At 40.3% G+C, this 21,168-nt stretch overlaps 3 protein-coding genes across 3 annotated transcripts; 1 reads left to right on the forward strand and 2 right to left on the reverse strand.

Moving 5' to 3' along the window:
* Positions 1-1,581: 1,581 nt before the first annotated feature.
* Positions 1,582-3,192, forward strand: LOC121803202 (1-aminocyclopropane-1-carboxylate oxidase 5-like). Its single transcript, XM_042202903.1, has 3 exons — positions 1,582-1,714; positions 1,787-2,022; positions 2,422-3,192. The coding sequence occupies exons 1-3, from the start codon at positions 1,613-1,615 to the stop codon at positions 3,023-3,025; spliced, it is 942 nt and encodes a 313-aa protein (XP_042058837.1). The 5' UTR covers positions 1,582-1,612; the 3' UTR covers positions 3,026-3,192.
* Positions 3,193-3,335: 143 nt separating this feature from the next.
* On the reverse strand, positions 3,336-9,218 carry LOC121811119 (NAD kinase 2, chloroplastic-like). Its single transcript, XM_042211918.1, has 8 exons — positions 8,761-9,218; positions 6,540-8,459; positions 5,767-5,888; positions 5,537-5,678; positions 5,223-5,447; positions 4,928-5,002; positions 4,533-4,634; positions 3,336-3,749 (listed from the first exon to the last, which is right to left on the reverse strand). The coding sequence occupies exons 1-8, from the start codon at positions 9,004-9,006 to the stop codon at positions 3,546-3,548; spliced, it is 3,036 nt and encodes a 1,011-aa protein (XP_042067852.1). The 5' UTR covers positions 9,007-9,218; the 3' UTR covers positions 3,336-3,545.
* A 1,297-nt stretch (positions 9,219-10,515) lies between these two features.
* Positions 10,516-12,026, reverse strand: LOC121803055 (1-aminocyclopropane-1-carboxylate oxidase 5-like). Its single transcript, XM_042202771.1, has 3 exons — positions 11,898-12,026; positions 11,590-11,825; positions 10,516-11,190 (listed from the first exon to the last, which is right to left on the reverse strand). Exons 1-3 carry the CDS (start codon positions 11,997-11,999, stop codon positions 10,587-10,589), a joined length of 942 nt encoding a protein of 313 aa, XP_042058705.1. The 5' UTR covers positions 12,000-12,026; the 3' UTR covers positions 10,516-10,586.
* Positions 12,027-21,168: the final 9,142 nt, after the last annotated feature.

Consider the following 21,168-nt stretch of genomic DNA (forward strand, 5'->3'; position numbering starts at 1 on the left):
AACAAACTCACCGGGGCAGGGGCAACACAGTTGGTTTCGGAGTCGGAGGGGCAGAGTTGAAAGGACATTATGATAAAACAAATAAAGTCAACTTTAAATAAATATGCATATACTCTTTTTGTCAGAGTTGTATCCACGTACCTTGACGTGGTACTCGTTTATATACTCATGTACTAATGTGAAATCTCTCTATATTTACAAACATTTAGTTTCTTTTTCAAATTTTTTTCAATTTAATTTATTGTATTTTAATTTAATTTTATACTATTATAATTATTGTAAACACGTAATTTACATCTTAGGGTAATAAATGATTATTGAATAATCATGGTATTAAAAATTTAAGCTTCAATGATTATATTTATTTTCACAATAATATAGTGATTTAAATAATAGACCAGATATGATACACAAAAATATATCAATAAGTAGAAATCAAGGAGTTGGCAAATGTTGTGAATTAAATTTTCATATTTGACCCTTCAAGATTATTTAATTAGAGTTTCTTTCTTAACCCTTAAACCATGGCAATGAATTAATTTTTTTTATTACTTCTTATCTCATCATACAAATGTAAAGCATTTCATTTGGCGTAACGATTTAATCATATTAAAATGAAATTAAAGCAATATATTGAATTAAAGAGTTAGTCGGCAGAGATTTAATATTATCAAGTAAATACGGAGTCATAATCCAATATGAATTCAGCAAAACCGTATTGAAAACAAAGCAACAATTTAAAAGCGTTATTATAGATTTGACCTAATAAATTAATCTTCTTGGTTGATATTGATTACTTCCTTTCAACGATTTATCTTTTAGTTAACTTTATTTTAATCTCCGGTTTAATGTACTACTATACTCCGATTCCGATAGTAGACGACGGTGATTGACTTGAGGAATTGATGCACTTCCAATAGTAGACTACGGTTACACCGAAAACACGCAAGTAACATTTATATCGGAATGATATAAATTCGCACGATGCTGGTTTCTAATTTCCTAGTTTTTGTTTTATTTCCTATTGTGCTGCTTTGTGGGTCATTTAACATCGTTTAGAGGTCGAAAAAGACAATTTACTAGTTTTCAGGCTTATTTTTAATATCATAGTTTTTGTTTTATTTCTTTGTAATATTTTCAAGAAATTAGGATTTCTTTGATTACTTACTAATTCAGTCATTTTTTATATGTGTATGCATAAAAAAGTTTATTTTTGTGTGTAAGGGAAAAAAATAGCAACACATATACGACTAAACATAAATAATACGCTAAAAATAGCAACACAGTTCGATTCACTTCTTTTGTAGTATTATTTTTTAAAACTTGTGTCGAGTCAAATATGGACTTTCAATAGGGAGAGGGAGAGTATTAACTTACCATGTTATAATATGTAAGATAATATAATGCGTTTTAAACCGTCCATTGCATGTCTCACGGCTTCCCACTTATTTTATTCATAATTATTCAACTATTTAATCATTACATTTACATCCCAAAATATATCGTCCTTCCACACTATAAATAGACTTTCATATATCAAAGCTTAGATCATTACCACTTCACTAATCTACTGCTTAAAGACTTTATAGAAAAAGAAAAAAAGGTGTCATCAATGGCGATTCCGGTGATCGATTTTTCGAAGACGGAGGGAGAGGAGAGGAGCAAGACACTTGCTGAGATTGCTCATTGCTGTGAAGAGTGGGGATTCTTTCAGGTAATTAACATTTTGTAAATAATGAATATGTTGATTGATTGAATGAGTAAAAATGGCAACATTTTGTGACAGTTGGTGAATCATGGGATATCTGAGGAGCTGTTGGAGAGGGTGAAGAAGGTGGCGTCGGAATGCTACAAGGTGGAGAGAGAGGCCGGTTTCGGGGAGTCGGAGCCGGTGAAGAAGCTGAAGGAATTGATGGAGAAGGAGAGTTGTGATGAGAGGATTGATGATGTTGATTGGGAAGATGTGTTTTTGCTCACTGATCACAATGCTCATCAATGGCCTTCCAAAACTGCTGGCTTCAGGTAATCTTTGCCGAAAAATCACCAAATTTGGTCAATTTCTGGTTAATGCCACAACTTTTAGTAATAGTTAATTGTATCATAACTTGATATTTTTTTAATTCTCTCATGATAAATTGTACTATATGATTTGGAAGCCAAAATATAGTAGCCTAAATTTTCGAGACTAAAATTCATAGCTTTTGTGAGTGACATACAAATCGGTTTTAAAAATTATGGTTTGTGGTCTCCACATTACACACAAATAGCTTCAACTCCAAATCAATGAAGCAATTACAACTGATCAAACTTATGATTTTTCTAGCAATTTGCTCTTTTGGCAAAAAATCAACTTTTTACTAGGATATTCTATTTTATTACTCTTTTTACTTATATACTTTATTATTTTTCCTATGTCAACAGGGAGACCATGAAGGAATACAGAAGTGAACTGAAGAAACTGGCTGTGAGAGTGATGGAAACAATGGATGAAAACTTAGGCCTCCCAAAAGGGTATATGAAAAAAGCATTCAGTGGCGGAAAAGAAGAAGAAGAAGAAGAAGATGCAGCCTTTTTCGGGACGAAAGTGAGCCACTACCCACCGTGCCCGAAGCCAGAGAAGGTGGCCGGGCTGAGGGCGCACACGGACGCAGGAGGGGTGATACTTCTATTCCAAGATGATGAGGTGGAGTCCCTCCAAATCTTGAAAGATGGAGTGTGGTTGGACGTTCAGCCACTCAAAAACGCCATAGTCATCAACACCGGTGATCAGGTGGAGGTGCTGAGCAATGGGAGGTACAAGAGCGTCTGGCACCGCATTCTCGCCACACCACACGGCAACAGAAGGTCCATTGCCTCCTTCTACAATCCCTCTACCGAGGCCACCATCCACCCGGCCACTCAGCTGCTCGCTGAGAAGGCCGAGGCCGAGTATCCTAGGTTCGTGTTTGGAGACTACATGTCTGTTTATGCTGAGCAGAAGTTTCTTCCAAAAGAACCCAGGTTCCAAGCTGTCAAAGCAGTTTAAAGTTGGTATACTAAATGAATAGTATAAGTAGTGTGATTTTATGTTTTTTGTGTGTTTTTAGTAAAGAAGCAGTTTGAGAATGGGTGTGTTGTTGCCATCTTTTTGCATCAAATCATAGGATGTATGTTGTTCAAGTATCAACGTTGCCACAAATAGTGAAAAATGGGACTTACTACAATGAATAGCAAGTAGTGTGATTTTATGTTTTATTTGTTTGTTTTAGTAAAGTAATGAAGTAGTCCCTCACGAAAAATGTTTTAGTGGACTGCTGTCATGATTTGTATGAGGTGATCGAATATAATTGATCAAATGTCAATATAATTTGTGGCAATCTTATTTATTCAACCATAATATCATGGTTTTGGGCGATATGTTTCTTATGCATTCAGTCCATCCGCCTTTCACTCCGTATCATATACAGCCAGATACGTACAATGACATTTCTGAGTTCAATTTTTGCTACATATGCTGTACAGTGTAATATATACACGGGCGAGTTGAAGCTGTATTGGTCCGATACTCAAAGGGCTTTCTGGTCTAATCTTTCATTCCAGTTCAAGCAACGGATCAAGCTCCGGAACCAATCACCTGTTTGGTCACACTTATTCACAGTTGGGAGTGGGTGTTGGCTCATGGATATCCGGACAGAATAACCTCTAGAGAGCTGTTGCCTTCTCTTCCCATCAAACGATACCCAAGCATTGCTTCGTGCATCTTCAGGAATCTGTTCAGTTGAATGTAAACATAGATTTCAGGTAGAACTACAGAAAGGAGGGAAAAATTATGCATGTGGAAAGATTAGGATTAGCAACCATATCATACAGAACTATTATGAAACGATTCGATAGGACAACAGTTTCGAATACTGCTATGTCCATTCCTTCCACCACTTCAATGTTTTCTAGCATATCTTTGTCCATCTAATATGATTACAAACTAGATCGCAAGCAAAATTGTTTGAAGGCAACGAAGCAAAAGGTCGACAGAGCTTGAGAGACGCCATTATCCACAAAGAGAAAGAGGCAATTATCACAGGTCTAAAGCTCTAATTCAAACCTAAATTGGTTTTCAGTTATAAGCTGTGTCTAATACAAAAATCAAGCAGCCAGTTATAGATGACCCTAACCAAAGCACCAATCTTATTTCATTCAACATTCGCATACATAAAGAGTTATTACACAGTAGTATTTTTCTAGTTGACAGTGTAATTTTATCTCTTTCCCCTTTCTTTAGTGTAGTCCTCAAACCTATATGGAGTTCATGTAAAAGTAGCTTAAATCTTGAGGGGGGGGGATTGTTGTACATATATACATATATATACAGAATAGCCATCACATAATTGCATTCACTATCCTTTACTAAGTTCTCTACTATAAGTATGATAAAAGAAAAGGTCACTGCCTTGGAGAATTTAATGATATTTTTTTATTTTCTCGATGTAGTAGCTGCCACAAAATTAGAGTTACGGGTTACCAAATTGTTTAAATTCATAACTGCTGGAATATACCTTCAATTCCAGTCTAGCAGAATCTGGAAGTATAACTGGTCTGAATGAGAGAGAATGTGGACAAATTGGAGTAAAGAGCATGCATGGAACATTCGGATGAACCTGTAAAATGGAGACACCTTTATTTTCTAATAAGCGTACTAGAAATAAAACCATTAATTGACGATATTGCTTAATGCTTCCGATACTTGCAGTTTAAGTTTCTAAGGTTTCATACAAGTTGTTATTATCTGGACAGTTGCGTTAGTCATAATTTGGAAAAAAAACTCTAATTTTACAGGAAACTGCCAAATTAATTAATCTTTATCATAAAAAATTATACTAAAGAAACTCACTCAATCTTCATTTAAATTATTTTATAAGAAATCTTCATGGTAATTCTGATGACAGCATACCATAGAACCTCCAGCAGCTGTGGAATAAGCTGTACTTCCAGTAGGAGTTGCAACTATGACTCCATCACCTTGCACCTGTTTCAAGAATGATTGGAACTGTCAGAAAAGATAGAAGTACTTTTTTTGACCAAGTATAATCAACAACTCTAGCAAATTCATACTATTTTATTTTGAGCAAAAAAAACTTGAACAAATGAATATGGTGAATATCCTAGGAAATACACATCCAACCAAAAAAAAGGATCAAGGACAAAGGTTGCATTCCATTCCTCTGTCAAAGAGTAAGGGACCAAACCTTAGTTATGAGGCGATCATGTTCATAACACTCGATTTTTGAAAGATATGGATTAGAACCACGATCAACTACAATTTCATTGAGGACATCAAATATCTTTCCAGGCACAGCTCTACCATTTCGAAATATTTCACAGCGGAGACGCATTCTAAGAGTTATGTAGACTCCATCAGTAGTGTTGTTCCCATGAATCACTTGCCTTAGATCACCCTTATAATCATCAAACTGCAAAGACATATTATACGAATCACAAAAAAATGTGTGAAGTAAATTTACATATATTTGTCATCATAGGTTGACAGAAGAGACTTAACAGTGTGAGAAGTCAGAAATCCTAAGGATCCAAGATTAAACGAGACAACAGGCGGAACAGCCCCTCTGAACAAATTTGATGCATGTAGTATGACCCCGTCTCCTCCCAAACAAGCAACAAGATCAACCCTCTCATGGAGATCACTGCAATGGAGATATATAGCAGGTAAACAACCCTTAACTGAAAATTGATGAGACCAAAGGAGAAATATAATGCATAAAATTTGAGCACCTTGTATCTTGGCTGTAGAATGTCTGGACAAACCCAAATCCGGGAATCCTAGCAAACACATCATGAACCTCAGGTTCGACAAGAACATTCATCTTCTCTTGGTGATATAAGAAAGAAGCAACCTGGAGGGAACAGAGTAAGGCAGACACATTTCAGAAATTAGAGAATTCTCCAGTGGAATCAATACAAAGCATGAAAAAAGCACAATATTAGAAGAGAACAACAAAAGTATAATTTGGATGTTTTGAAGAGCAATGTTCATATATTCATATGAAGAGTTCTCCCAGTGCACAGAAATCTTAATGCATAACATGCATCCAAAGCATCTTTTACTGAGATCAATGTAGTGGTATGTAACATAGCGTAGCATAATGGACCAGGACCGCTGCTGGCCACAATGTTAAATTATGGATTAGTAAATTAGTATTCCCATCAATAGCATTTATTTAACTGGGAAGTGAGATAGACTTCAATCCTCACTAAATATGGGTCTGCTTGTTGTAGATAAAAGTACATTGGATCCGCAGGAAGTTTCCATGAGCTGATAATCCATTGAGCTATGGGTTCTATCACAATTTGCTATTCAGGAGTACAAAAGCAAGCATGAAATATTTCTGGCATAATGTCCCAAGATATGGAATCCAAAAAAAGAAGCTGAGCCAAATTCAGTGAGACATCATGGCCTTGCCCATGAATAAATGCATTAATTAAACTAAAAATAACAGAAACAGTTATAAACATCACAGAGTATTACCTAAAAAAAGATCATATACCTCTTTAGCTTCTTCCATGAGTTCTAGGCCCAGCTTCTTTAATAACAATACAGTCTTTGGGGCAGACTTCCACAAAAGCATCTGTTGCTGAGTGCTAGGATGAGAGAACGCCAAGGAAGATTCAGTTACCTTTTCTCTACTGCAAGAAAATCCATCTGTTCTAACTAAGAACATCTCTGCTTTCTTTCTTGACTGCACTCTTACAACACCAGTTGCTGAAGCACACATATTTTGTTCAATCATATCCAGGTTTTCATCATCTGAAGAAAGGTAGCTTTCAACATCACTTCCATTCTGGACAGTAACCATCACAGACATGGGATTCTTACTGAGGTCATTGCTTGTCATTACTGAACCATTTTCCTTGCTCTTCGCACCATTATTGCCTTTATCAGGGAAAGTTATAGTTCTTGAAAGAATGCTGGGCTTTTGATACGATCCGTTATTGATGGTTGTACTTTGAGGACCTGATGTTAATAATATGCTGCCAGCTGATTCGTTCATAGCCTCTACTTGATTGAGGGTTGAACTAGAGTACGATTCTTTCTTCAAGGGAGTCCCATTGTACTTGTACTGTAAAGCAGACTGCATCTCCAATCTTCGCTGTTCATGACTGAAGTACGTTCCTGGTGATATCTTTTTATTTCGCAAAAAGTTGGACATTTCTTTTCTAGAGAAGATATCAATAGGAGGTATTTGAGACTCCATTGGTTTCACATCTTTATATAAGTCGCCAGTTGATTCTAAACCACTAACAGAGATCCCAGCAGGATTATCAGTTCTTAAAGAACTATTCAATCCCATGGTGCTTTGCGATTGTGTTTGTGCGGATGAAGTTTCAAAATCATTGAATGCAACTGCAGAAGCATGAGAGTTATCTGATTTCTGTGGGACAGATCCATTCACAGTATGAGACGGCATACCTCCTTTTGGCTTCATTGAAATATCAGAACCCTCAATTTCTTGAATATCTTCCGCTCCATTATCACTGGTAATGACTCTTCTATTTGTAGACTTAATATGGTTGATGTACCGCCTCCACCTAGAAATCAGAGAAGAGGTCCTCTTCTTTCCTTCCTTACTGTGTACATATATAGGCTTTTTGCTTGAATCCGACACTATAGCAGCAAACTGCTCAACCTGCTCCACCGAAGGTGCATTCCCTACTTCGACTGGAATTTTGATCAGTTCAATCTTCCCAGACAAAATAGCTTCATACAGTACAGACTCATAAAAATTGTCCTTCACTGTTTCTTCTCTGAGGTCTATAATGGTTCTGAATCCTTTCTCCATAAGCCACTTTAAACTTTCTTCTGTGACCTGACCACCCTTCCAAAACGCAACAGCCATGTCATCTGCCTGTGCTTCCTCTTTGGTGGTAACAGGACTCCAATTTGCTATCAATGTCTGGCAAGGTTGATTATCTCCTCGCGGAAATCCAGAATCATAGCTGACATTTTTCAATCTCTGCAATTTTCTCCAAACATTTAAGCTTCTATCGTCACCAGGCATCAAGTAATTCTCTAAGGCAACATGCAAACTTTCGCAATAACTTTTCATCTCATAGCGAAAATTTGCAAGTGGTGGGAGCTTATCATCCATCGCACTTTTGTCCAAGTCCCGAAATGAATTCATGATGGATGATCGTCCCACAAGGACGTCTTCCCTTCCCTTATTTAGAAGACAAACCATGCAACCAAGAACCGACACTATCTTCTCTTCCAGTAACGGCTTATCCTCCGATGGCACATCGTATGAGACACTACATTCTCCAGTCACCGGATTGCACAATGCATCCATCAAAGCATTGTGAAACCGTTCCGCAGCTCTAAAGATCCTACAGTAAGCCTCGACTTCTGCAATATCCCCCGGGAGAGGTCCAGCCCACGGCAAATGTGATGAATCATAGGCATAGTTACTCTTCAATTACAACACCGAAATCTAATATCAGCAAGGGGATTATTATAATACATAAATCGATCGAAATCAACTAAAATTTCAAATATCAACACAGAAGCTAAACCGATTAATCATAAATTACAGCTACATCAACAACATCGCACCACAGAAACTGCATCAAATCGCTCGCAATTTCAAATCTCACTCAGTAGTAAAATCACTCAACACCAACAACTGAATCACACCTAATCAAAGGTTTAACACTAGAATCAACAATTCCGAAACCCTAAGCCCCCAAAAAATCAGAGAGAGAGAAATTAACCTGAGAATCCAAGCCAATGTCAACTGACAAAGAGCTGGAGAACTGAGAACTGACTAGCAGCACCGAACGGCGTCGTTCCGGCTCCATCCATCGCTGCTTCTTCCACTTGCTCAGCCCGAGCCCGGAAGCTCTGCCACAGCTGCTGAGCTGACGGCAAAAGGAGAGCGTTCCAACTGCCCGATTCATGAGGAATTGGCAGAGGCAGTTACGATGATTATACGAAAAATAACAGCTCGATGCCGCCATGCGACCATCAAATCAGAAAATTAATTAATTGGCTTTGGTTTGAAGCCCACCAATTGTTGGAAAATTATTTCCACACAAATCTCATTTGTGTAACGGTGCGTGTGAAGATGAATCATGAATCTACATACAGCCATCGATTTTTATTTTGGCGTCTGATTTATTGTGGATATATATATTCAAGACGGAAAATTATTTTTTGTGGATTGTATCGACGGGGAGAAAATGGACAAAACGAAATGGGACACTACAAAATCATTCTTCGAATATTTTCTTTTAAATTATCGGTGAAAAAACATGATTTTTCATAACAATTTTTTTTCGTTTCTTAAAACGATTTGGGCTACGGCTCTATTTTGTAATAGGGGATTAGGGTTGGGAAAAATTAAGTGATGTACAAGTTGGGAAAAGAAATTTTCCATGGTCCTTGTCCAGGAATCAAAATTTAGATGTTTTTAATACAATTAAAAACAAATAATTTGTGGAATCGTGGGATTATTGTTCTGTTTAAAATAAGATTTTGAAATTAGATTAAACGAATAATCCTAAATATAATTTTAAAAAATATCATAAACAGTGAATTGGGTATTAATAGAGTAATTGGATTACCTAATAGTAATAACTAATATTCGATATCCTAAATTTCATTACCTGATCTAGTAAAATTGGGCATTAATAAAGTAATTGAGTTACTTAATTAATATCCAATATCCTAAATTTCACTTTGTGATGTTTTGGGTATCTGATTCCCCTTACCCAACCGATTTCAGGTAAGGTACTCTCAATACACGATATCCGTTTTCCAAGCATCAATAGGGACGTCAATGTAACCTGAAACTCGTAAACTAACATAATCAAGTCTATTAAATTATTAGGTTATGACTATAAATTTTAATATAATAAAATACCAAATTGCCTGCTGTAGATTGACTCGCAATTTAAATGGAGCTAAAATGGTTTGGCCCTACTTACAATTATTATCTATTATTTCATCTCGCAATTTAAAATTACAATGACGATTTACATAAAATAAATAGTTATACAAAAATAAAAATAAATTTAATTCTCCAATCTATATTTAATATCTATAATATAATAAAAATAGTTGATGAAAAGAATGGAAATTAGAATATACTTAATCTTAAAATATGCTTTAAAATTTAATAAAATGTGTATATTAGATTTTCAAAATATAAATAAATATAATTTCTTTTGAAAAATGAAATTGATAAATTCAACTGCAAAAAAATGTTAGGTAAATGTGTGTAAAAGTAGCCCCCTCTCCCTTCATTACTGAGGATTTACATTTTTTTTGTACCTTTGTATTGCTATAAAAAACATAGTACTATAGCTACTAACCACAGAATTGAGTTTGCATTGCACAGTCGCAAAGAGGTATAGAATTGTATAGAAGTTTTGTACATTGAGATTTCATTCACACGTTGATACTTGAACAACATACATCCTATGATTTGAAGCAAAAGGATGGCAACAACACACCCATTCTCAAACTGCTTCTTTACTAAAAACACACAAAAAACATAAAATCACACTACTTATACTATTCATTTAGTATACCAACTTTAAACTGCTTTGACAGCTTGGAACCTGGGTTCTTTTGGAAGAAACTTCTGCTCAGCATAAACAGACATGTAGTCTCCAAACACGAACCTAGGATACTCGGCCTCGGCCTCCTCAGCGAGCAGCTGAGGGGCCGGGTGGATGGTGGCCTCAGCAGAGGGGTTGTAGAAGGAGGCAATGGACCTTCTGTTGCCGTGTGGTGTGGCGAGAATGCGGTGCCAGACGCTCTTGTACCTCCCATTGCTCAGCACCTCCACCTGATCACCGGTGTTGATGACTATGGCGTTTTTGAGTGGCTGAACGTCCAACCACACTCCATCTTTCAAGATTTGGAGGGACTCCACCTCATCATCTTGGAATAGAAGTATCACCCCTCCTGCGTCCGTGTGCGCCCTCAGCCCGGCCACCTTCTCTGGCTTCGGGCACGGTGGGTAGTGGCTCACTTTCGTCCCGAAAAAGGCTGCATCTTCTTCTTCTTCTTCTTCTTTTCCGCCACTGAATGCTTTTTTCATATACCCTTTTGGGAGGCCTAAGTTTTCATCCATTGTTTCCATCACTCTCACAGCCAGTTTCTTCAGTTCACTTCTGTATTCCTTCATGGTCTCCCTGTTGACATAGGAAAAATAATAAAGTATATAAGTAAAAAGAGTAATAAAATAGAATATCCTAGTAAAAAGTTGATTTTTTGCCAAAAGAGCAAATTGCTAGAAAAATCATAAGTTTGATCAGTTGTAATTGCTTCATTGATTTGGAGTTGAAGCTATTTGTGTGTAATGTGGAGACCACAAACCATAATTTTTAAAACCGATTTGTATGTCACTCACAAAAGCTATGAATTTTAGTCTCGAAAATTTAGGCTACTATATTTTGGCTTCCAAATCATATAGTACAATTTATCATGAGAGAATTAAAAAAATATCAAGTTATGATACAATTAACTATTACTAAAAGTTGTGGCATTAACCAGAAATTGACCAAATTTGGTGATTTTTCGGCAAAGATTACCTGAAGCCAGCAGTTTTGGAAGGCCATTGATGAGCATTGTGATCAGTGAGCAAAAACACATCTTCCCAATCAACATCATCAATCCTCTCATCACAACTATCCTTCTCCATCAATTCCTTCAGCTTCTTCACCGGCTCCGACTCCCCGAAACCGGCCTTTCTCTCCACCTTGTAGCATTCCGACGCCACCTTCTTCACCCTCTCCAACAGCTCCTCAGATATCCCATGATTCACCAACTGTCACAAAATGTTGCCATTTTTACTCATTCAATCAATCAACATATTCATTATTTACAAAATGTTAATTACCTGAAAGAATCCCCACTCTTCACAACAATGAGCAATCTCAGCAAGTGTCTTGCTCCTCTCCTCTCCCTCCGTCTTCGAAAAATCAATCACCGGAATTGCCATTGATGACACAATACAACTTTTTTTTTGTTCTTGTTTTTCAAACTGTTTGAGCAGTACACTTAACTGTGATGGCCTATTTATAGAATGTAAACGGTTTTTCTGTTAATTTGGAATGTCAGCGGTTATGTTACTTAATTAATTTATGTCCAATAATTACGTTTTAATATTTAAATTGGAATCATGCAATGGACGGTGACATTTTGTCAAAGTGTCGAAAATGTCAATGTAAATTGTTTGGTGAATCAGATGTTTGGTATTCCACAACATAAGCAATCTCTGCCGACTCTATCTTCCATTTTCGTATCGTGCTTCAATCTCATATTTTATACCATCAACTTCGTGTACATGTCATTTTATGATATTTTTAAAAAGTCGACATGGTTTTGGCCAAACATACGAGAGATTTTTTGTATACTCTACATGAGAATACATTTTGCTTACCATTGTGTCTCTTAATGGTGTAATTATGGAATTCTAATTTTGTGTAATACATTCCCTACACTCTCTGTCTCATTTAAAATGATGTATTTTCTTTTCGCATGAGATTTGAGAGAGTGATGTTTATCTTATAAGAAGTGTATCACTTTAAATGGGACATCCAAGGAAATTGAAACACTTTTGTGGTACCGAAGGAATGTGTTATTATACATTGATGGACCGCAATTAGCGTGAGGGGCGTAAGTCCCTACCAGACTATCACACATATTTTCCCATAGTAGTTATTGTTGATTTTGTTAAAATTGTTTGAAATTATTTGTAGCTCTTATTAATTAACACAAATGAAAATTAATTTTCAGAGCGTGGAGCATTAGGAGATGAAATTAAAGAATTAATCGCTACAAAAGACTGATGGTTGACGTAAACACAATTTTAAGTTTAAAATATAAATATATTATTGATATGAATTGTAGTAATGATATTAGTATATTAATTTTAATACGTGCATCCATATTCACTATAAGTTAATAAAATAAATAAAGTATTTGCCTATATTATTTTTTACTACGTCCACCCTCAAGATACAATTTCATAACTGCGTCTTGTTAACATATTTTCTAACATTTTACATACATTGATCTATATTTATTACCTGCATTTATTACCATCAAAAATTCGCCAATCATCACTGGCGCCGTCTGTGGGAATCGAACCCACGACCCTGTGATAAAAGCGAGTTTTTGATCCTCTTCCACCAAAAAAATGCATACCAGATCACATAATACCCGTGCTTCCGTCCGTGATAACCATGAGGAAGCTAGTCCAGCCCGTCGGTCTGGAAAACAGCCTCGTGAGAAATCTGTCTCCAGTCCTCACGGTGAAGGAACAAGCCACTCCAGAAGTCGTCGCACCGAGTCTTCCCAGCAGCCCGATTTGAACGAGGCTGTCAAGTTATTTTTGGCCGAGAAGCAGGATGAATTCTTAACATTCCTGCAAACAGGCCAAAAGCCGGAGACGAAAACGGCGGATTCTCCCTCTCCATCCAGACATGAAAGTCACTACCGCAGTAGTGTCGCATCTCCCCGGAGAAAGAATCCTCACCACCGACATGTTCCTCTTCCTCCTCCTTACCGGAATCACAGGAGAACTCCATCTCCACCATACCGAAGAGATGTCGGGTTCGCCATGTATGGAGCGCTGAAGACTCCATTCTCGGATGATATCACCCGAACTCCGTTGCCGCAGAATTACCGAACTCCGTCAATGACTTATGACAGGTTAGTGGATCCTCATGATTTCTTGGGACGCTATCAGTATAATATGGCGAACCAAGGTCTCAATGAGGTTCACATGTGTAAGCTGTTTCCCGAGCTGCTCATCGGGAACGCAAGGAGGTGGTTTGATAGTCTCCCTCAAGGCAGCATTAGATCTTACAGAGATCTAATGGATGCTTTTCATAGGAGATTCTTCCAGAAAGCGGAAGCCCGAATCACTTCGGCTCAGCTGCTTTCTATTCGTCAAGGTCGCGATGAAAAAATTAGCGACTTCATGACGAGGTTCCACAAGGAATGCCTACAAGTAGATGATCTCAATGATCTACTTGTCATTTCGGCATTCCAAAATGGAATACTGCCAGGAGCTCTCTACAGGAAGCTCGTTGAATGCAGTCCGCAAACAGCTCAAGAGATGTGGGACATTGCGGACCAGTTTTCTCGTGCCGATGTGGCAGACCGTCGAAAACGGTCTTTAGACAGCTCATCTAGAGGAGACAAAAAGAAGCCCGATCATAGCGATCAGAGGCTTCCTCGCCGAACTCCTTTTGAAAGAATTCAAAGGGCACCGGTACAAGGCAGATTGGGACCACGTCTCGATCTTGAGAAACCGCCCGCTCAGTTCGTACCATTGAACAAGTCGAGAGCGGAAATTTTCGAACTGCATTCCGATATGTTCGAAAAGCCAAAGCGGATGACGAAATCGGCCGCGCGCCGAAGTCAGGATAATTATTGCTCATTCCATCAAGACCACGGTCACGATACCGAGGAGTGCCGACATTTGGCTGCAGGTATTGATGTTCTTGTGAAAGCAGGGACGTTAAAAAAATACCAAAGCAAGCAGCCGAAAAAGAACAAGAAGCAGAGAGGTGCGAACTGCGCTCCTCAGGATCCGAAAAGGCAACAGGATCCCGAAGACGATGACGAGCCGCAATATGATGGAGTAATCCAGACTATTGACGCTCTCCCAGCCGGGAAGACTAAATCGTCCCTGAAGTCAGAGCGCAGAGGCTTCAATCGAGAGGAGCCAACGCATAAAAGGCTGAAGCAGGACGAAGTGATTACATTTTCAGATGCCGATCCCGTCCCGGCCATCTCTCCTCATCAAGACGCCATTGTCATTCAAGCCGGAGTGGCAAACAAACTGATCCACAGAGTGTTCGTGGATACAGGAGCGTCAGTTAGCATTCTTTTTAAAGAATGTTTCGATAAACTGGAAGTGGATCCAGCTCGGCTCAGTCCGGCTCCGCTTCCTCTGAAAAGTTTCGCCCAGGAGGACACCCGCCCTGTATTATCAGCCTTCCGATTACGGTGGGAAGAGCGCCTACAAGCTCCAGTACGATGATCGAGTTCTTTGTGGTAAAAGCTCGGTCCCCGTACAACATTATACTGGGAAGAGACTGGCTCAACACAGTTCGGGCCATTTGCTCTACTTATCACCTCACCATCAAGATCCCCACTAAAGGAGGGATAGCGGTCATCCGAGGTGATCAAAAGAGAGCAAAAGAGTGTTTGCAGATTGCGCTTAAAAGTGCCGAGCAATCAGATCGGCACCATCAAGCATAGCAATCACAGCAGCCGGAGTCAGAGGCAGGCGAAATGACCGAAGTCACACCGGAGCCGAACTCGATGGAAGTTCGGTTATATGAAGATGATCCATCCAGAACGGTGAAGATCGGTTTCGCGGGAACACCTCTACTCCGGGAAAAGACCATCCAGCTCCTCAAAGAGTACAAAGACGTCTTTGCGTGGTCGCCGTTGGACATGACCGGAGTGCCCCCCGAGGTAATTACACATCGGTTAAATATTGATCCTTCAGTCCGGCCTATAAAACAGAAGCAAAGACTCTTTGCGGCAGAAAGAAGTCAAGTCATCCATGACGAAGTCCGCCAATTACTGAAAGCGGATGTGTTATTTGAAGTGAAATATCCTTCTTGGGTGGCCAACCCTGTGATGATCAAGAAAAAAGAGGGAGGATGGCGGATGTGCATAGATTTTACCGATCTAAACAAGCACTGTCCTAAAGATTGCTATCCCCTTCCGAACATAGATAAAAAAAGTAGAAGCTTTGATAGGCTTCGAAATTTTTTGTTTTCTTGATTTATACAAAGGATATCACCAAGTTTTAATGGATGAGAGTGATGCTTCAAAAACGGCTTTCATTACTGACTTCGGCATTTTTGCTTACAAAAAGATGCCATTCGGTTTAAAGAATGCCGGAGCCACATATCAAAGGATGGTTGACAAGCTATTTCGGCACCTAATCGGAAAAGAGGTTGAAGTGTATGTTGACGACATAGTCGTTAAAAGCAGAAGCACTTCGGAGTACGAAGACAATCTCAAGTCCACTCTCGACGTGCTCCGAAAAGCCAACCTCAAACTCAATCCCCAAAAATGTACCTTTTTGGTAGATTCGGGAAAGTTTCTAGGTTGTTGGGTTTCAAAGGAAGGACTCAAGGCAAATCCGCTAAAAGTTCAAGTTGTTCAGAACGTGGCAACGCCGAAGTCCATACATGATGTGCAAAGTCTAACTGGATGTCTAGCCGCACTGAATAGATTCCTTTCCCAAGCAGCCGAAAAGCAAATGCCGTTCTTCAATGTGTTGAAGAAGGCACCAAAGTTTGAGTGGGGAGTCGAGCAGAAAAAGGCTTTTGACGAGCTCAAAAGTTATTTAGCCGAGCTTCCTATTCTCTCTGCTCCAACAGATGCCGAAGTGATATTCTTATACTTAGCGGCATCAGATCAAACCATTAGCGCGGTGCTTGTACGAGAAGAAGGCCTAAAGCAGCTTCCCATCTACTTTACAAGCCGAGCATTAAGAGGTCCAGAAACAAGATATCAACCTCTGGAAAAAATTGCTCTGGCATTAGTAAATGCAGCAAGGAGACTGCGGCCATATTTCTATGCTCACAAGGTATGCGTCTTAACCGATCTTCCACTTCGGCAAGTTTTGACTAAGCCTGAAGCATCAGGCAGAATTGCCAAGTGGGCCATAGAGCTGGGAGAACACTCAATAGAATATCTACCTCGGAAAGCCATCAAGGGACAAGCCTTGGCAGATTTTCTTGCAGAGGCAAAGTTCGATCAAGCAATCCCTGTTATTGCCGAACAGAAAAATCCTGCCAATGACGAACTAACACAGCCCCAGGAATCCGAAGTAGAGCCGCCGGACTGCTGGAGTGGATTCGTAGACGGAGCTTCGAATAAGACGGGAAGTGGAGCTGGTATTCTACTTATCGCTCCCGACGGACACGAGGTAACTTATTCACTTCGGTTCTTATTCCCAACTACTAATAACGAAGCCGAATACGAAGCCCTCCTTGCCGGACTTCAATTAGCGCAAAGTCTATTTGTCAAATCTCTCAAAATCCATTGTGATTCACAAGTCATAGTGAATCACATGCTGGGTACAAGTGAAGCCCGAGATGAGAGGATGAAAAAATACTTGGACAAAGCGCAAAGCATTAGCCGAAGTTTCTCTTATTTTCGGATAATCCGCATTCCCAGAGCGGAAAACAGCCGAGCAGATACTTTAAGTAAGTTGGCCTCATATCCGAGCTCAAAGGTGGAGGAATTACTACACCGAAGCATTGATGAAGCTGAGGTACATTCAGTAACCAGCTCGCCGAACTGGATGACGCCGATCTTACAGTATCTAGATCAAGGACAACTGCCCGAGGATAAGAGAGAAGCTCGGAAAATCACATGCCGAGCACTTCGGTATGAACTTCATGAAGGAGTCCTATACAGAAAGTCCTACCTTCAACCGTTATTGCGATGTGTAGGACCAGAAGAGACGGACTACATCCTTAGAGAAGTTCATGAAGGATCTTGCGGTAGCCACATCGGAGCTAGAGCTTTAGCTAAAAAAGTTCTGAGATGGGGATATTATTGGCCAACTTTGGTACAAGAAGCAGTGCAGCTCGTCAAGACATGTACGAAGTGCCAAATCCATGCAAATATCCCAAGGATGCCGCAGACCGATCTATGTGCTATGCAAAGCCCTTGGCCTTTTATGCAATGGGGCGTAGACATAGTAGGACCACTACCACAAGCTCCTCGGCAAATGAAATTCCTTATCGTTGCCGTGGATTACTTCACGAAGTGGGTGGAGGCTGAACCATTAGCTACGATAACGAGCTCGAAGGCATTGGATTTTGTCTGGAAGAACATAGTTTGCCGATTTGGCATACCCCATATCCTCATTTCGGATAATGGGACTCAGTTCACCGACAAGACATTCAAGAATTGGTGCCAAGAGCTGAATATTCAACAGCGGTTCACTTCGGTCTCTCACCCACAAGCAAACGGACAAACGGAAGTAACAAACCGTATTCTGGTGAAAGGTTTAAAAGCTCGGTTAGAACAAGCCAAAGGACAATGGGTAGAAAATCTTCCTCAAGTCCTATGGTCTTACCGAACTACACCAAAAACCTCAAACGGTGAAACTCCGTACAGTCTGGTGTACGGCACTGAAGCCGTGATTCCGGTTGAGATCGGCATACCCAGTCCCCGAACTCTTAATTTCTCAGCAGAACTGAATGAGGACGGACTGAGAGCCGAACTAGATCTTGCCGAAGAAAAAAGAGAATTGGCCTGCATAAAAGCAGCCAAGTACAAGGAGCAAGTAGCCCGGTATTATAACCAAAGGGTGAAAAAGCTGCAATTTCAAGTGGGAGATCTCGTCTTGAGAAACAATGAAGTAAGCCGAGCAGAAAAGCTGGGCAAACTCGAACCCACATGGGAAGGTCCATATCGGGTGTCAGAAGTCCTCGGCAAAGGGTCTTATAAATTGACTCACATGTCAGGAGAACAAGTACCCCGAACATGGCACATTTCCAACCTCAAGAAGTTCCATTTGTAAGAGACAGTCCGGTCAGTCAGTCTTGTGTCTAGTTCGGTCCTAGGGGTATGTGCTTTCTTTGTTTTTTACTTGTTTTTCATGCTTGTCGTTTTATAAAAGTTTAAAACCTTTTTCGTCTTTTTTATTTGTCTTTATGTGCGTTGTCTCTCTATGTGCGTGTCGTCTCTTACAAATGTTACTGAGGTATCTTGTTCTTTAAAGGCTGATCCCCTTTTTAGAACATGTATTAAAGACAATTGTGAGTCCAAGCTTCTCAGGAAGATACAAGACTCCACAATTCAGCTTAAGAAACAAGCAGTTCGTTTGAAACGAACTGCAAAAAGGGAAAGTCCGATCCGAGCGATAAAACTCGCCAAATTAGGACAAAGGGAAAGTCCGATCCGAGCGATAAAACTCGTCAAATTAGGACAAAGGGAAAGTCCGATCCGAGCGATAAAACTCGCCAAATTAGGACACAAACCAAGTCCGGTCAAAGAAGATTTTACTTCATAAGACCACTTCGGTTAACAAAGGGAAAGTCCGATCCAAGCGATAAAACTCGCCAAATTAGGACACAAACCAAGTCCGGTCAAAGAAGTTTATTTCATAAGACCGAGGACTAAGTCCGGTTAAGGAAGTTTACTTCATAAGACCAAGGACGAGTCCGGTCAAAGAAGTTCACTTCATAAGACCAAAGACGAGTCCGGTCAAAGAAGTTTACTTCATAAGACCGAGGACGAGTCCGGTCAAAGAAGTTTATTTCATAAGACCGAGGACTAAGTCCGGTCAAGGAAGTTTACTTCATAAGACCAAGGACGAGTCCGGTCAAAGAAGTTCACTTCATAAGACCAAAGACGAGTCCGGTCAAAGAAGTTTACTTCATAAGACCGAGGACGAGTCCGGTCAAAGAAGTTTACTTCATAAGACCGAGGACGAGTACAATAAATGAAATAAAAAATCGCTGAACTGTAAGTACGCAGTGATAGAAGCGAAATAAAATCGCTGAACTGTAAGTACGCAGTGATAGAAGCGAAATGAAAAAAATTTCATTTATTAAGTCTTGTTCGGCATACAACTCCGCTGCCCTACGAGAAGGCGTTACGCTATTACAAAGGACTATTCTACTGTCCACGGTTGCTAAAGTTGAGCCACCTATTCAAAAAATCCTCGTGAAGCCGAGTTCGGGCGTTCCGGGCAGCTGAAGAATAAGCAGGTCGACGAGATGCTCTGATCGACCTACCGCCTCTTCCCTGAGTCCGGGAAGTTCTGGCACCTCGGCGGCGAAGAGTCTCTTCACGAAGCATTTGTTGATCTTGCTCACTCATAATCACAGCTCCTCTACGAACTTCAGTCCGTCCTTGTCTTGACGTTTCCGGTTGCTCCTGAGTCCGTTCTCGTCTTGACGTTTCCGGTTGCTCCTGAGTTCGTTGCTGATTTGGAGTAGGATTTTGAGCAAGTGGATCAGAGGTTTGAGCTGGAGTGTGAGCATCTGTTGGCGGGAAATGCCTAAGGAATCTCTCGATTGAAGGACGCCGGGAAAGAATGATGTCGTACCGAGAAGCCCAGCGCCGCAATGATTTCACAACTTGTTGGCAAGCCGAGCTCTCCAGCGCATTGTTCCTCCGGAGTACATGAAGCTCCTCCCACAGTTCATCAACTTGATTCTGAACTTCAGATATGCTCATTCCCCCGCGTCCGCAGATGAAATCCTCATATGCAGTCCTCTCAGCGACGACAATATCCAGCTCGGCCTCCAGATCCTTCCTTATGGACTCTAAGTCCTTATTGTCGGACTCCAGCTCCACTGAACGAGCCAAGAGTTCGTCATACTTCATCTGGTCCTCTATGGCTTTTTTCTCAGCTTCGTTTAAAGCCGAAGAGTATAGCCGCTTCCAGTGAGGTACCTCCAGCTCCTTAGAGTTAAAGAATACAAAGCAGCTAGGTCAGTTCGGCATTTCAGCTTACCGAGCAGGCAGTAAACCACAACAGGAGTAAAAGAGATCAAGAAAAGCCATACGAAGACACGAGTGTAGAAAGAAAATTTTTTCATTCATAAGAAAAAAATTTTTTTACACAAGGAGGGCTTCAAGGCCATTTTACAAGAAGGAAGAAAGAAACTAAACTAAGAGAAGGGAGATGAAATCATACTCCGCCAGTTTCATCTCCGGCTCCCCTCCGGGTTTCAGCTTCTCCCTCCTTGTCTACCTCGGCTTCAGCCTCAGCCTCCCTACTCCCCCCAGCCTGCTCGGCGCCCCCATAGCCGATCTGCTGCACCTCCTGCTCGGCCTGCCCGTCGCCGGTCTGCCGATCCGGCTGCTCGGTCTCCTTGCCGGCCTCGTTTTCCTGCTCACCCTCTCCTTGGAAAATTGGAGCGGGTGAAACAGGTCCCAAGGAGGCAAAGATGGCCTCCATGTTCTCGTCCCGGTCAGCTCGGCAATTACGGACTCGGTCAGCAGAAAGCAGGACCGAGGAAGACGCGAGCTCGTCAAGGAGCGGCAGACTCTGGAGACGAGCTGCAATTTCTCGGCCATACAGCGGCAGGACGACTTCGGGTCCCTGCTCAGCATTATCGGTCATCAGTTTCAGCAGATCACCGACAAAGGCCGAAAATTGATTG

The sequence above is a fragment of the Salvia splendens genome, chromosome 1 (genome assembly GCF_004379255.2).
Source record: "Salvia splendens isolate huo1 chromosome 1, SspV2, whole genome shotgun sequence".
Lineage (NCBI taxonomy): Eukaryota > Viridiplantae > Streptophyta > Magnoliopsida > Lamiales > Lamiaceae > Salvia > Salvia splendens.